The sequence below is a fragment of the Arabidopsis thaliana genome, chromosome 3, assembly GCF_000001735.4.
Source record: "Arabidopsis thaliana chromosome 3, partial sequence".
In the NCBI taxonomy this organism is placed as follows: Eukaryota; Viridiplantae; Streptophyta; class Magnoliopsida; order Brassicales; family Brassicaceae; genus Arabidopsis; species Arabidopsis thaliana.
This window is the reverse complement of record NC_003074.8, coordinates 19,230,150-19,243,648: the sequence shown is the minus strand read 5'-3', so window position 1 is coordinate 19,243,648 and position 13,499 is coordinate 19,230,150. Positions and strand designations below refer to the sequence as shown.

At 34.9% G+C, this 13,499-nt stretch overlaps 2 protein-coding genes across 5 annotated transcripts; both read right to left on the bottom strand.

The window, feature by feature from the left end:
* Positions 1–735: 735 nt before the first annotated feature.
* Positions 736–4,344, bottom strand: CAX3 (cation exchanger 3). 2 transcript variants are annotated; one of them, NM_115045.4, is made up of 10 exons: positions 3,907–4,344; positions 3,356–3,423; positions 2,972–3,000; positions 2,682–2,878; positions 2,250–2,471; positions 2,043–2,180; positions 1,835–1,951; positions 1,587–1,640; positions 1,365–1,481; positions 736–1,282 (listed from the first exon to the last, which is right to left on the bottom strand). In NM_115045.4, exons 1-10 carry the CDS (start codon positions 4,189–4,191, stop codon positions 1,130–1,132), a joined length of 1,380 nt encoding a protein of 459 aa, NP_190754.2. In that variant the 5' UTR covers positions 4,192–4,344; the 3' UTR covers positions 736–1,129. The 2 variants fall into 2 exon arrangements, with proteins under 2 accessions (NP_190754.2, NP_001327590.1); NM_001339537.1 differs by having other exon boundaries at positions 736–1,481; positions 3,907–4,237.
* Positions 4,345–7,757: 3,413 nt separating this feature from the next.
* CPK13 (calcium-dependent protein kinase 13) lies at positions 7,758–11,291 on the bottom strand. Of its 3 annotated transcripts, none has more exons than NM_001339535.1 (7): positions 10,358–11,291; positions 10,005–10,148; positions 9,698–9,850; positions 9,437–9,552; positions 9,179–9,346; positions 8,541–8,983; positions 7,758–8,272 (listed from the first exon to the last, which is right to left on the bottom strand). In NM_001339535.1, the coding sequence occupies exons 1-6, from the start codon at positions 10,980–10,982 to the stop codon at positions 8,669–8,671; spliced, it is 1,521 nt and encodes a 506-aa protein (NP_001326349.1). In that variant the 5' UTR covers positions 10,983–11,291; the 3' UTR covers positions 7,758–8,272; positions 8,541–8,668. The 3 variants fall into 3 exon arrangements, with proteins under 3 accessions (NP_001326349.1, NP_190753.2, NP_001326348.1); NM_115044.5 differs by having other exon boundaries at positions 8,753–8,983; NM_001339536.1 differs by having other exon boundaries at positions 7,760–8,272; positions 8,753–8,983; positions 9,118–9,346; positions 10,358–11,222.
* Between the last annotated feature and the right edge of the window lie 2,208 nt (positions 11,292–13,499).

Below are 13,499 nucleotides of genomic sequence, written 5' to 3'. Positions count from 1 at the left end.
TTTTGCAAATTATGAATAGTAAAGTGACTACTTTTCCACTTAAGTTTGAAAAAGTGACTATTTTGCCAACACACCCATTTTTATTTATATGCTTGTGTGTATGAATAAGACTAACATTATGTTAAAGCAGAACAAGAGTTTTTGCTGAATTTGTGATGAACCTCAGAAGCCACTTTCTTGTATGGTGATTTTTATTTTTGACAACATTAGTAACAATGTGTATCTCAAATGGACTCAAGGACAAGAAGGGGATGATGGTGTATATGTGAGTGTAATTGGGATCCACAACCAAAGATTGTTGCAGTGCAAGGAAGTCTTATCTTATTAGATAACTTTTTATGGCAATGCTTCCACAATTTGTTGATTGTTTCTGTTGCTGGTTTATGCTACAAGAAGTTGTTTAACATTTTTCATGCACCATGATATATGATAGGGAAAACTTCATTTTTGGTTTATTCCTCTACATGTATCTTGGGGTAAATTAAAAAAAAAGGGTGTGTTGGCAAACTAGTCACTTTTTCAAACTTAATTAGGAAAATAGTCACTTTACTATTCATAATTTGTAAAGTAGTCACTTTTCACAGTTTGATTCGTACAGTTGGATTGTACATCACTTTTAGTGTACAAATGTAAAGTGTACGCTGTGTATTTTTTATATATATCTGTACACTAAAAGTGGTGTACAATCTAAGTGTACGAATCAAACAATGAAAAATGACTATTTTGCAAATTATAAATAATAAAGTGACTACTTTTCCAATTAAGTTTTAAAAAGTGACTAATTTGCAACTTAACTCAAAAAGAAAAAGTTGCATATACAGTATCATCAGTTAAGTCTGTAAGGTAAACGAATATATCAGAAAATATAGTCCACATTACTCAGCAAAAGAACATATAATATACAAGAAAAACTTAAAAATGCCAACAACAAACAGAAAAAGAAAGCAAACAGAAATTAATGTGATCATTTCTTAAACACCAAGAACCTCTGTCTTCATCAAGCTCCCTCCCTCATTCATGCTTGAGGAATCCCTCTGACAAAGTCTCTCCGTTTTTGGATGACGAATCAATCAAATCATAATTTGCTGATTTCTTCTCTTCTTCTTTTTTTACAAGTCATTTGATAACTTTAAGCTGAGAAAACTTCTCCCAAATTGTTCATGGGTTGAAGTCCCACGTCCAAATCATTTGGTTGGGGAATTTGGTCGACGAAGAAACACGCCGCGATGATGACATAGCATAACAATAGAACCAGTCCCTTCATGTAATGAGAAGTTCCATCCTAACCGGCCCAAAAACAAACGATAATGATTAACTAGAAAGGTCAACCAAATCAAACTTGTGTTTAAAGCAAAACGTTTTACCTGTAAAGTGAAGGCTGTGATGATAATGGCCAAAGCTAGAGAGCTAGTTTCAAGGATGTTAAAGTTGAGATCCATTTTTATTCCCAGGATCCACGCAACGATAACACTCAATGGGACCTGATGAAACACACACATTAACATTGCCTTAGATTTCTTATATTGCACGCAACATTTGTCATCTTTCAGATTTCAACATAATATAAAAGGCGAAGAAGAACTTACCACGAACAAAGAAATCTGAGTTGCAGAGCCCAACGCAACCCCTAGAGATATGTCCTGTAGTTATAATTAACCATTCCACAAAAATAGATTTCAGGCAGTGTTACATGTTGGAGTTTTATAAGATATTTTTGCAACAATTTTTTTTTTCAATGCTAAATATTGTGGGTTCATTTGGAAGAAATTCACACTAAACATAAAACCAAACACAAACAAAGAATACTTGTAAAGCAAGAAAAAAGAAAACTCACGAGCTTGTTCTTGAATGCGAAAATGATGGCTCCAGCATGCTCAGCCGCATTCCCAACAATGGGAAGCAATATGATGCTTATGAAACTCACTGATAGTCCCCATGAGTCCGATGCATCCTGACCAACATGAAACCTCCTTATTAATCTTGTGAGTTTCTTTCTTTCTTTTTCATGTTGGGATTCAAACGTATATCGACATAATCAGTACCTCGATCGTGTCCACAACATACTCTGATAGCAATGCGATGACTATTGTCATCCCAACGAGCCAAGCAAATCCGCTCCAGAATCCTATCACTGGAGTTTCTTCAACACTAACCTCATCATCATATGCATCATCATCATCCTAGATACCAATAAAATTGATTATAGATACATTTTATTCGCATGAAAACATGACGTAACTCTTAGGTACCTGTTGTGCCTCAAACAATTGGCGGTGAGTCCAGAGCTGGAAGATGAGATAAGCAATGTAAGCAATAAGCATAACTATGCTGCTTGTCCGCGACAGAGTGAGCGACATTTTGTTAATCATAGAGGTCGATACTTCGCCGGTTGCTGCATATTTTAACAATAATGGCAGCAAATGACACAACAGGCCCATAAGCAGCAAGAAGAAGTTCACATCGGCTTGTTTCTGTAACACAATCAAGAAGAGAAACATCACATAACCATCTTTGATTACCGGAATGATTATTTATATCCGGTTCAAGTCAACACGATTTACTTAGGGTTACAAACCGGTTTGGTTTGGTTCCAAATACAATTTGTATCCATGTTTCCCGGTTAGGTTATGTTAAGTTACCATATAAAATAAAATAAAACCGGAGGGTGTATATGTATGTACCCGGTCGAACCGCTGCTCGCGGCGGATATTGGCGATACCACCAAAGAAGAGGGAAGTGCCAAGAACCAAGAGAAGGTTTGAGAGAATTGAACCCAATAGAGAGTATTTCACCACTGCCACTTTGTTATTGGCCAACGCTAGTATCGCGATTATCAGCTCTGTCGCGTTTCCACAAGTCGCGTTCAACAAACCGCCCACTGCCGAAGTAAACATTAATTAGGAGATGTATGTTATTTGATTCAGAGATCATATTATATGATAAAATAATGTGTTTCGTATGAAAAGGTTACCTGTTGGACCAGTGTAGAAAGCTAGTTGCCTGCAAGAATAAAAAAGACGATCATGTTCTATTTTCTTAACAAGGGAGTATAAAATTCGTTTCTAATACAATAACGCTTTTATCAAATTATTTTGTAGAAAAGTCTAAGTGTGTAACTCTTTTTTCTGTTAAAGAAACAAAAGATTTAGCTATTTAACATCGTTTCGAAATTTCAAAAGAATCTTAAAAGTGATGATCATTCAGTCAACACTTGGAAATGTCAATTACTTTATACTAGTTACTAAACTAAAACAAACTTAACCCAACACATTTATGTCGAAAAGAATAAAATGGTAATACTATGAAATATCTCGTAGTTATCCTATAGAAAATTTGTGGGACGATAATAACTTACTCTGTCAAAAAGCTAACTCGCTCAGCTAGAGGTGTCAGCCCTATCAAGCTCAGTCCAAATATCAACGGCTGTCACATATTTTCACAAAAATAAAAATATTTTAGAGCAGTCTTTCTTTACCTTTCTCGACGAATATTTGGTAACGGATAACTACGTGTCAGAAATGCACCGGACTCCGAAAAACACAAATCATTAATTTTCTACTGACAAAAAATAGTTATCAAACACGGGATTTATGCTTGTAGAGATATGATGATCAAGTGAATATATGTATCTAGGAAGTTTGTTTTAGCGTAAGAAGAACAAGTGATTTTGTACTTAGCTACTGTTTCAGTATAGTGCAATTAACTAAAATCTAAACACTCCAACAAAGTTGTCTTCATTATTTTTTTAAATCCATAAAATTGGTTGGGAAATTCGTATCCCCTTCAACTAAAATCCTAAAAGGAAGTCATAAGGACACTGAACAAGAATTGCCTAATTTCACTACCAAACCTCACCAACACAAACAAAATTAGAGAAAGAGAGAAGGAATTGAGAAGATAACTTACACGACCGTAGTTGTAAGAATTGGCAAGAATGGCGAGAGGGATGGCGAGAAATAAGAGAGTAAGCTTAGTACCAAGAATGACTTCTTGAAGATTAGAGAGAATGTTCTTGAGAGTTTTGCATGGAACTTTCTGAACCAATCTCAGGTCTGATTTCTTCCTTAGCGACGATGAAGACATGTTGTGTGCTGTTCTCCCATGTCGCAGCTCCCTGCTCGAGCCTTTCGCGGTCACGTTTGCGTTTCCGTTCTCGGCGATTGCTGCCCATGGCTCCACGATACTTCCCATGTTTTAAGACGTTTTGATTCTACTACATCTGTTTGTGTTGCGTCAGGTTTTTTATATATAGGTGGCGACTACGTGTTATTGTTTTGGTTTATGTTGGGTCCATCTATGTACGCAGCTTCCCGGAAGTTTCCTTTTTGTTTTTTTCTGTATTTAAGAAATAATTTCTTTTGGTAGGTTTTTGCTTTGGTTTGACGAAAATCATATTTTGGTAGGTTTGTTTAAATACGCAACTCTCATATCCTCTCTATTTAGGGAAATTTGTATTGAGTAATCAACTAGTAATAGATAACTAATAAGTGAGACGACACAAAATTTGAGGGTACCTAGATAAATGGGCGTTCGTACGACTATTGTATTGAGGAAGGTACTAGACTACTAGTTAGTTGATTCTCTAGAAAGGGTAACTTGATTCTATAGATTGACGAGTAAGAAAAAAAGTTACAGTTAGATAATTGTATTCAATTCAAAATGAAGATAAATAAAGTTTTTCAAGAGTCAGAATTGAACACTTTTGATTGGTATCCGACTATCCGTTTGTGATCTTAGTTGATTTCGTACTCTAGCTAGTACAATACATAATAAATATAATATATCATTTTGAGCGACATTTTTTGGTTTATTAGAAAGTTGTCGTCTATTTTTGACGTCTAATCTATAGGCAAATATAGAATTCCATTTTGCTTAAACATATGTGATTTAACATGTGATGTGCAATCCTCACTGACACGTGTATAAAAAAATCTTTAATATATACTCTTTTGTGCTTTAACTTGCCATTCTATAACAATAAATTGCATTTCATTTCTCACCGATATGTGCCGGTAACATTTCGATCTTTTGTTATATATAAGGTTCAAATAAATCTATGGTGGTCAGTGTATGTGTTTATGTAACTATATATCTCTATGTTAATTCTTTTCGTGCAAATGAATTTGGATGTATGTAAAGGACATTAACTTGAAAGAATGGATCAATGATATATCTTAACTGACTAATTATTAATGCTTAGAGTATGCTTAAACAGCTTAACTGACTAATTATTAATCGGAATTATATGTGATGATTTGACATATTTAACTTAAGAACATTGAGTTTAATGCTTTCTTTGATTTATGAGTTTGAGACTTTCATTAGTTGCATATGGCTGTATCTGTACGAAGATTCTAATGAACTTGTAAATGTTTTAAAGATAATTATATGATTATAACTACATGTGTTGTTCTGCTTGGTTTGATAATTTCAAACTTAAGATATAGTATTTGCTCGACATTAATTGATGAAAATTAGTGGGTTACGTTTTAGGTAGGTATGATATGGCTATTTATTGAAAGATAGGACAAGAAAAACAGAAGGTTAATTGTGTTGTACACTACACGTGTACTTGAAGAGGAGTGTTCCAATGTAAACTTGTGTGATGGGCTCAAAGTGTGGTAGCAGTAGAATCATCACTCGTTATCACTTTTGTTGTACCAAAAAATTTATAATTAACGCTTTGGCTTTGGCTTTTCGAAGCGGCAGCAGTTTTAGCACCAAGACATAAAGGCGATAAGCGGCTGTTTGCATTTTGGCCAATTTCGCTCATTCAAGTACACTAATAATAATTTGAAAGCTTTTCAAGTTAATTAAATTAATTTAAATATTTAAAAACTATATAATTAATCTTATTGCATTGGATTAATAGTCATATATTGATGTCTTTGGTTAATTAACAATCCTATATGATTAGTTTTTTTTTCCTTTATACATGATACAACTAAATCTGAAGTTAGAATATAACATTTACTGATCAATCATTTAGGGTTGTTATGTAAGAACTTTTTTTTTGTTTCCAGCTTGTTCCAAATCATCAGAGTGTAGTTGTTAGAGATTTGACAAGGGACATGGAATCAAAAGAGAATATCCATTATCACGGAGAGACCAAGACTGGGCCAATATTAGCCAATAATTCAAATGTCTATAAATCATATAACACGTGACTCCAAAACTTATGTAGTTGTAAATTGTAACTAGTTAAGTAGCGGGTTAACATTCATACCACGATGGCTCTTATCAAAACTTGAAATAGGTAACGGTTAAGGGCGAAACTGGACTAGAGGATCGGCTGAATTTACATAACAAATTTCAAGATATGTAGGGTTCGGTTCCAGGGAGTAAAGCATACACTTAGTTTGCTTAGGAATTCCACTTGACTATTATCATCACAATCGTTTTTTATAGGGACAGAAATCTCGTAAATATTGTGGGGAAAATGATCGATCAACATCTCACATGCATGCGAGAATTACATATAAAGACCTTCCTCGAAATTTCCTATCTCACAAGCTAACAACGATAGCTTTGTTTTTGTCCAAAACACAACTTCAAATATCACTATCTTGAATTTTAATTGTGTGATTTATATACCTTTCATATCGTTGCCCATACCATACGTATAACAAAGCTAGTGAGCCAAACAAAATATTGAGGAGACAATTTCAAAATGATTGAGAGAGTAGTGGAGCTTTCCGGAATAATAATAATAACATAGTACATGACCATTCGTACAACTGTACAAAGACACAAAGAGTTGAGTTGTGTTGTGTTGGCGTCTCTGCTTAATGATTTTAGTGAATATTTTGTTTTATTCGGAGAAAAAAAATCCGAGCTTGGAGTTATTTTTTGTGGTTTATAGATTCTTTCACCTATAGTTATTTTCAGCAACTTATAACTTATATTTCTTTTTATTTTGGTCTAACATATAACTTGTATTTAAAAATCATAAATTGAATAACACCAAAATATAACTAATAATTGTGAAATACAGCATTGTCAATTTAAATATGTAAATTATTGATTGAATAACACAACATTGTAATTGGATTCTAAAATGCAATGCAAATATCCAATCCAATAAGGCAATAACCTAGTGATATAGTTTCTGCTGCACACAGAGGGATTGGGCTAAATATTGGCAGACAATTAGGTAGCAAAATGATTAGCGTAGTTTTGACCTCTAGAGCTGATAAAAAGGGACTTGAAGTTGTAGACAAAGGCCTTTATAATCAGAATATTATATTTCATAATTCATCGGCTCCATGTGTCACAACTCTTTACATACAGATTTGTGAATACTAAAATTGGAAAACTTGGATATCTTGGTATGATTAGTACAATCCTCTATCAGTTTACTTAGTATGAAATAGGTTTTGGATTTAGCATCTAAAATCTCAAATCTTGTTGAAAACGATTGGCACTAGCTAGGATGTTACTGGTAACCTTTTGACAAGAAAGCAAGTCCCTTTTGTGGTTAATTTGTTCCTATCAGATAAGTGATTGATCTCCAATAAAGAAAGGCTCATAAGAGTTGGTTAAGATTCTTGTATAACGTTGAGTGATTATTTGATTTGGTTTGCAGGTCAATAATGCAGGGATTGCTAGTGTAATCACTGATGTTGATACTCAGAGCTGAGATGGGAAAAAGTAGGTACTAGGTAGCTTTCGTGTTTGATTTGAAACAAGCGTCATTATATTACCGATTGATACAAAGTCATCATCGCTTAGAACTTTGCGCAAAATAGAGGATAGGGTTGTGTGAATGACTCATCATATCATTATAGAGGTTAAGGAAGACAAAAGAATATTACAACATCATTACCAGAAATGGTCTTTGGTTTTTTTTCCTTCTACACATCAAACACTGATTCTCATGTCTTTTGGATTTCTACCAGAACAAACTAAACAAACACAACTCAACCCATAAACCAATAAAAAAAAGAACACAGATAACATAATCACCAAAAATAGAAAGGTTAAAAAACGAAAGATGTACAAAAAGATATGAATTCTGAATCCCAAGTTTTACCTTCTCTTGGTTTAATACTTGACGTGCACGAGAACGTGGCGTGAGAGACAGACACTAAAGACCCTATTGCGGCTTCTTCACTTTGATTCGCTATTCGTTGCCTAGGTTCAAAGACCCGTCCTTCATTAGCTTGATGCTTAGGCTATTGAATCTCCCTCTTGAGTAATGACGAGACGCCTTTCTCCAATCCGTTCCTGTTTTCATCATTGCCGCAAACTCTTCGTAGCTTATTCTCCCATCCTAATGTCAAAAATCCATGTCAGGCACAACCAGAAGAAACATTTTTACACTAACTATAGTCTCTAAGGTTCTGTTTAACGATATGAGAAGTGAACTCTCTACAGATAGTATTTCCACTACAACAGAGAAATCATTTTTGCCTTTAGTTTATGGGGACCGCTTACACAACAGACAAATGCCAAAAGAATAAAACTGAAAAAAAGTGTTTAAAGCTACATGTTTTGTCCTCAGGCTTTTAAGAACTTTTTGCAAAGCATGTTTCCATTACCTATGTGTAAAACTGTAAATTCAAATGGTTTGGTTATCATCAAACAAATAGCGCAAAAAGAAAAAAGATTTAAAGTCACATCTCCTGTCCTTTGTGCCTTTTTAGGACTTCCTCACAACTTTGGTTTCCTAACACTCTTGCAAAAGAAAGCTCTTTTGAGTTTCTTTTGAACATGATGAGATCATACCATAGACAGAAGATTTGACACTTACCTTGTCTGTGTCAACTTCTTGGAATATATCATTGGCGACATCCACACAGTCATCTCCTCCATCTTCCTTTAAGGCGTCACAAAGCTCCTGGGGCAAAATGTACCCATTTCCATCCTTGTCAAAGTAAGAGAAGGCTTTGCGGAGATGCTCATCGTTTGCTACCTTTTGCAGGTGGAGAGACACTGCTACAAATTCTCCATAGTCTAGAGTTCCTTTTCCTTTAGTATCCACCTGTTTTATACAAATTTGAATTATCAAGACAATATTTTAGTGAACCTGGATAGTGAACGTGAACAAAAAAAGATCACTGAAAAATTAAGCGGGAAGTGAATGATAAGATCATGCAAAAAGAAGTTTGACTCTACTTCTTCAGTCAAGCAATCAGTAATAAATGTACGGTGATGTAGAAGGGAAAGATATGTGCACCGCTTCAATAAGCATCTGAACTTCTGATTCCGCTAGCTGTGTACTAAAATCACGAAGTCCGGCTTTCAACTCCTCAATGGAAACTATACCATCATTATCAGTATCCATCTTGTTGAACATTACTTTGATGTCTTCTACTTCTTCCGTAGATAAAAATTCGGCAATAACCTGGTTTGAATAAGATTAGTAAAGATATCTTCCGTTTAAGAAGTGACTCATGCAAGTAATTAAGAATGAGAGTTTATCAGATAAACAAACCCTTAAAGCTTTTCTCTTGAATCGGTTCATCACTGAAAATTGCTTCAACCTCGACTTCACAACATCTCCAAGAGGAACATTGGGAGCTTTCTTTGCGTTCTGAATCCATGGGTGCTCTAGCAAATGAGAAACAATAACAAAAGCAGGAATAAGCATAAAAAAAATCTTTTGGAGTATCTCCAGATCAGTGAAGTAATTGGGAAAAGAGATAATAACAGATGCAGAGAGAAAGAGCATAAGGCAAAGGTAGCTTCTATGTACCAAGCACTTGCTTTGCAGTCAGCCGACGCTTTGGATCAGGCTCTAACATTTGTCTGACTAGATTCTTAGCGGTCTCAGAAATGTTTGGCCACGGTTCCCTCTTAAAATCAATTACTCCACGCAGAATAGCCTGAGCAACTCCCTGTTCTGACTCTGTGGTTCAAAGAAAAAACTGGCTGAAACTACAATTTACAAAAGACTAGCATGCTAAGGTATTATAAGAATCCGGCAGAGGAATCGAAAAACTAGCAAATGCTCCGGCAGAGGAAATCGAAAGACTAGAGAAGAGAGGAAGGGGTTAACAGACCTGCCCAGAACGGAGGAACTCCACACAAGAGAATATAAAGAATCACTCCAGCACTCCAAATATCTATTTCGGGTCCATAATTCCGCTTAAGCACCTCAGGTGCCATGTAATATGGACTCCCAACAATCTCAGAGAATTTCTCACCTGGTCATATGTAAGCATTACAAAAACAGCATCAACACCAAATAAACTGGTCAAAATACATCAAAGGTATGTATCAATCAAGAAACATAAATCCTACAATAAACTAGAAGCTCCCTCTATGACCCAGTATTCCACTACAACAACACTAATAATCAACAATAAAAGCTAGAGAATTGAAATCTACTTTAAAATCAAAAGCAGTAACAGACCTGGCTTGAAGAAAATCGACAATCCAAAATCAATAGCTTTCAAAGGCGAGTTCTCCTTCTTATTAGCAAACAAAAAGTTCTCGGGCTTCAAATCTCTATGAATCACACCATGCTTATGACAAAGCTGCACAACCTCAACAATAGTCTTAGTAACACCAGCAGCAGCACGCTCCGTATAATGACCTCTCGCAACAATCCGATCGAAAAGCTCGCCACCTTCACAAAGCTCCATAACCAAATGCACAGCATTATCATCCTCACAAGCTTCTTTCAAAGTAACAATACTCGAACTCTTAGGCAAATGCTTCATAATCGCTACTTCTCTTTTAACATCTTCAATATCCACAGCAGTTCTAAGCTTCCTCTTGGAGATCGATTTGCAAGCGAGTAGGTCACGCGAGGACCTCTCGATACAGAGGTAAGTGACACCAAACTCGCCGCGGCCGAGTTCTCTGTCGAGTAAGTAACGGTCCTCGATGTTTTCCTTGGGAACATCGCTTAGAACTCGAATCGGCGCCGATTTTTTACCGCCGGCGGCGTCTTTGCGGGCGTGATCGTGGCCGGAATAGTTGGATTTCACGTCTTCTCTAGCAACTGCTGCGGGAGATCTGCAACAGTTTCCCATCACTGTGTGTAGCTCTGATGAGGGGTTTCAGAAGTAGAAAGTAATAGAGGTGAAAGTAGATAGATCTCTAGCTGAATTTGAGGTATCTAGGGTTCCACATTCTACGCTTTGGGAGGAATCGTGACAATGGAAGCTATAGCTAGAGAGAAGCGTAGATCGAAGAAGCGTACGGTGAAGATGAGAGTAGCGAGAGAGAGAGAGAGAGAGAGAAGAGAGGTCTCTTTTGAGTTTTTGATATTTATTTAATTTCTTTATTTTCTGTATTTTGTAAAACTCAATCATAATTTGGTCTCCTTGGTTTCTTTTTCTTTTTGAAAAATGGTCTTTACTTGTTTGGTAAATTTACACTTTATTGGATTTTATTTTAACATCTGTAAATTCCTTTAGATTCTAAGAAAAATATTTATTAAGGTACGTATATATGTTGACTAAACAATTTTCTTTTAGTAATTTTGATTGACAACAACACTATCTTTTGAATTCTTGATAAGACTGATCATTCAAAAAAAATCTAATTTTTTAAAAATAATCTGGATTGAATATATACATACTCCGGTAAAAATAATATTTTACCTTTAATTTGGAAATATTATGTGCATTACATATGTGATATGTGTGTAATCATCTAAAATACGATCACAAATTTTATACTTTGAAATATCTAAGATCCACCTGAACAACTATGACAATGAATAAAAATATGGTAATTGTACGTACAAAATAAAACAAATAATTTTTTGGTTCTAATATGCCATTTAAGATTTTGAAATGTCATGATAGAAACAACTAATGATAGAATAAAAATCTTGAAAATGTTACCATTTAAGATTTTGAAATGTCATGTGCTAATCTTTTTTGGTTCTAATATGCCATTTTTAGACTCATAATTCATAAAACAACAAGTTATTTCATAGAAAGAAAATACTAAAACGAACATTTCTAGTTTATTTTGTAAATCTAAGAACATAGATGCAGAATTTTTTCCCATTGTAAATCCAGTATTCATTTGATCAAAAATGAGCTGGCCATTTCAAAAAAGGTATGTAACATGCGAACGTAAGTGGTATGAGCCTAGGAGACTAGGAGGAGATTGAAAATTTGTGATGTTTCTAAACGATCGTGTGGTCAATGTCAACAATCATTTGTTTGGCCTTTGGGAAAGTCCTTTTTTTTTTTGTTATAAAGGATTTGCATTAGAATGGTACATTTATATATCTAAATTTAATTGATTTGAATTATACACTAATTACTTTCGAAATATCCACAAAGCTCTACGGTGTAAAATGTATCTTCCAATGTCGACATATCAAAGATAGTAGTATCATATCTTCTACTAGAGGTCTAGAGCCATCTACGTGTATTATGGTAGTTTAAATGGATGTGATCTGAGGATGTCCATCTATCTAAAATTGCGGAATTTACTTCATTTTTAGATAGGTTGGTTGCATCGAATAGTTCAAAATGATTTAATTTCTACAACTTTTTTAAAAATGATCATAGTTTTTCAAAATCAAAAGTCATCTGAGGCTTTTTGTCCCGCACACATGAATTTTTTTCTGGGTATCATATATGTCGTATCATGTAACACATAGGGCGGTAGATAAGACGAAGTCCAAAACGCGATGAAGAAACCTTTGGTTTAGCATGAGTAAAATCATAACGATAAAGATACAAACTTTTTTCATTCCCAAACCCTAAATAATGGTGCTTTTGAGAGAAAACCAATTTCTACTTACCATTTTTGGAAACCCATCAAGATGCGTAAATCTAGTTGCAACGTCCACCACATGTCTTATTTGGTGGAGCGTGGTTCACAAAAATGTTTGAAAGTTAACAAACGCGCGTCTAAATTATTATTATATACTATTCCAAAGACGCGTTCACATTTAACCCAATGTTAACCAACCAAATCTCAAGATGTGGAGATGCATTCACACATACAACAAGATATATATCTACTTAACTTATCTGAAATGCGTTCACATCACACGTATAGTAGTACCAAAGACTTGCCATGAATAAAGAAGATAAGATGTCTAGACAGATCAATTTGTAACCGTCATCATCTTCCATTTTTGCATGACGTCCAAAAGATCACTTGAACTTTTTTCATTTCGTGGTGAAGATTCCATTGGACAACGTGTGACTATATTTTTGGCTCATCACTTTTTTGTAGTGCGATCATCTACCATCTTGCAACATAGATTCTCTTATAATTGGCAAAATCCATTAAACCGATAACAAAATATCATAATGTCACACACACTAGTGATTCCTCGTGAACCCATCCATATTCTTTGCTTGACCGCTTCCATAAACAATCCACCCCGAAGCTTTTACATCGTGATGTCTTTGTAAATTTAGGAAAACACAGACACAGTTGGTCAATGATAATCATTACAGATTCTAAAAGAATTTGGTAGCCACTAGTCAAAGAACTTAAAAGGCAAGATTTATCGGGACATTAGGACAAGGTAAATGAATGCATTATAAGAAAATAAAAAAACCCTTTAACAT

Bases quoted from the DNA above. Each gene is read 5' to 3' on its own strand.
- CAX3 (NM_001339537.1), bottom strand. From the start codon at position 4,191: ATGGGAAGTATCGTGGAGCCATGGGCAGCAATCGCCGAGAACGGAAAC. The intron at 3,424-3,906 runs GTAAGTTATCTT...AATATGTGACAG, and splicing joins ATTCTTACAACTACGGTCGT to CCGTTGATATTTGGACTGAG. The intron at 2,181-2,249 runs GTACCTAAGAGT...ATTGGTATCTAG, and splicing joins AATTGTTTGAGGCACAACAG to GATGATGATGATGCATATGA.
- CPK13 (NM_115044.5), bottom strand. From the start codon at position 10,982: ATGGGAAACTGTTGCAGATCTCCCGCAGCAGTTGCTAGAGAAGACGTG. The intron at 10,149-10,357 runs GTCTGTTACTGC...ACATATGACCAG, and splicing joins GTCGATTTTCTTCAAGCCAG to GTGAGAAATTCTCTGAGATT. The intron at 8,984-9,178 runs GTGCACATATCT...TGTATAAAACAG, and splicing joins TTCAGATGCTTATTGAAGCG to GTGGATACTAAAGGAAAAGG.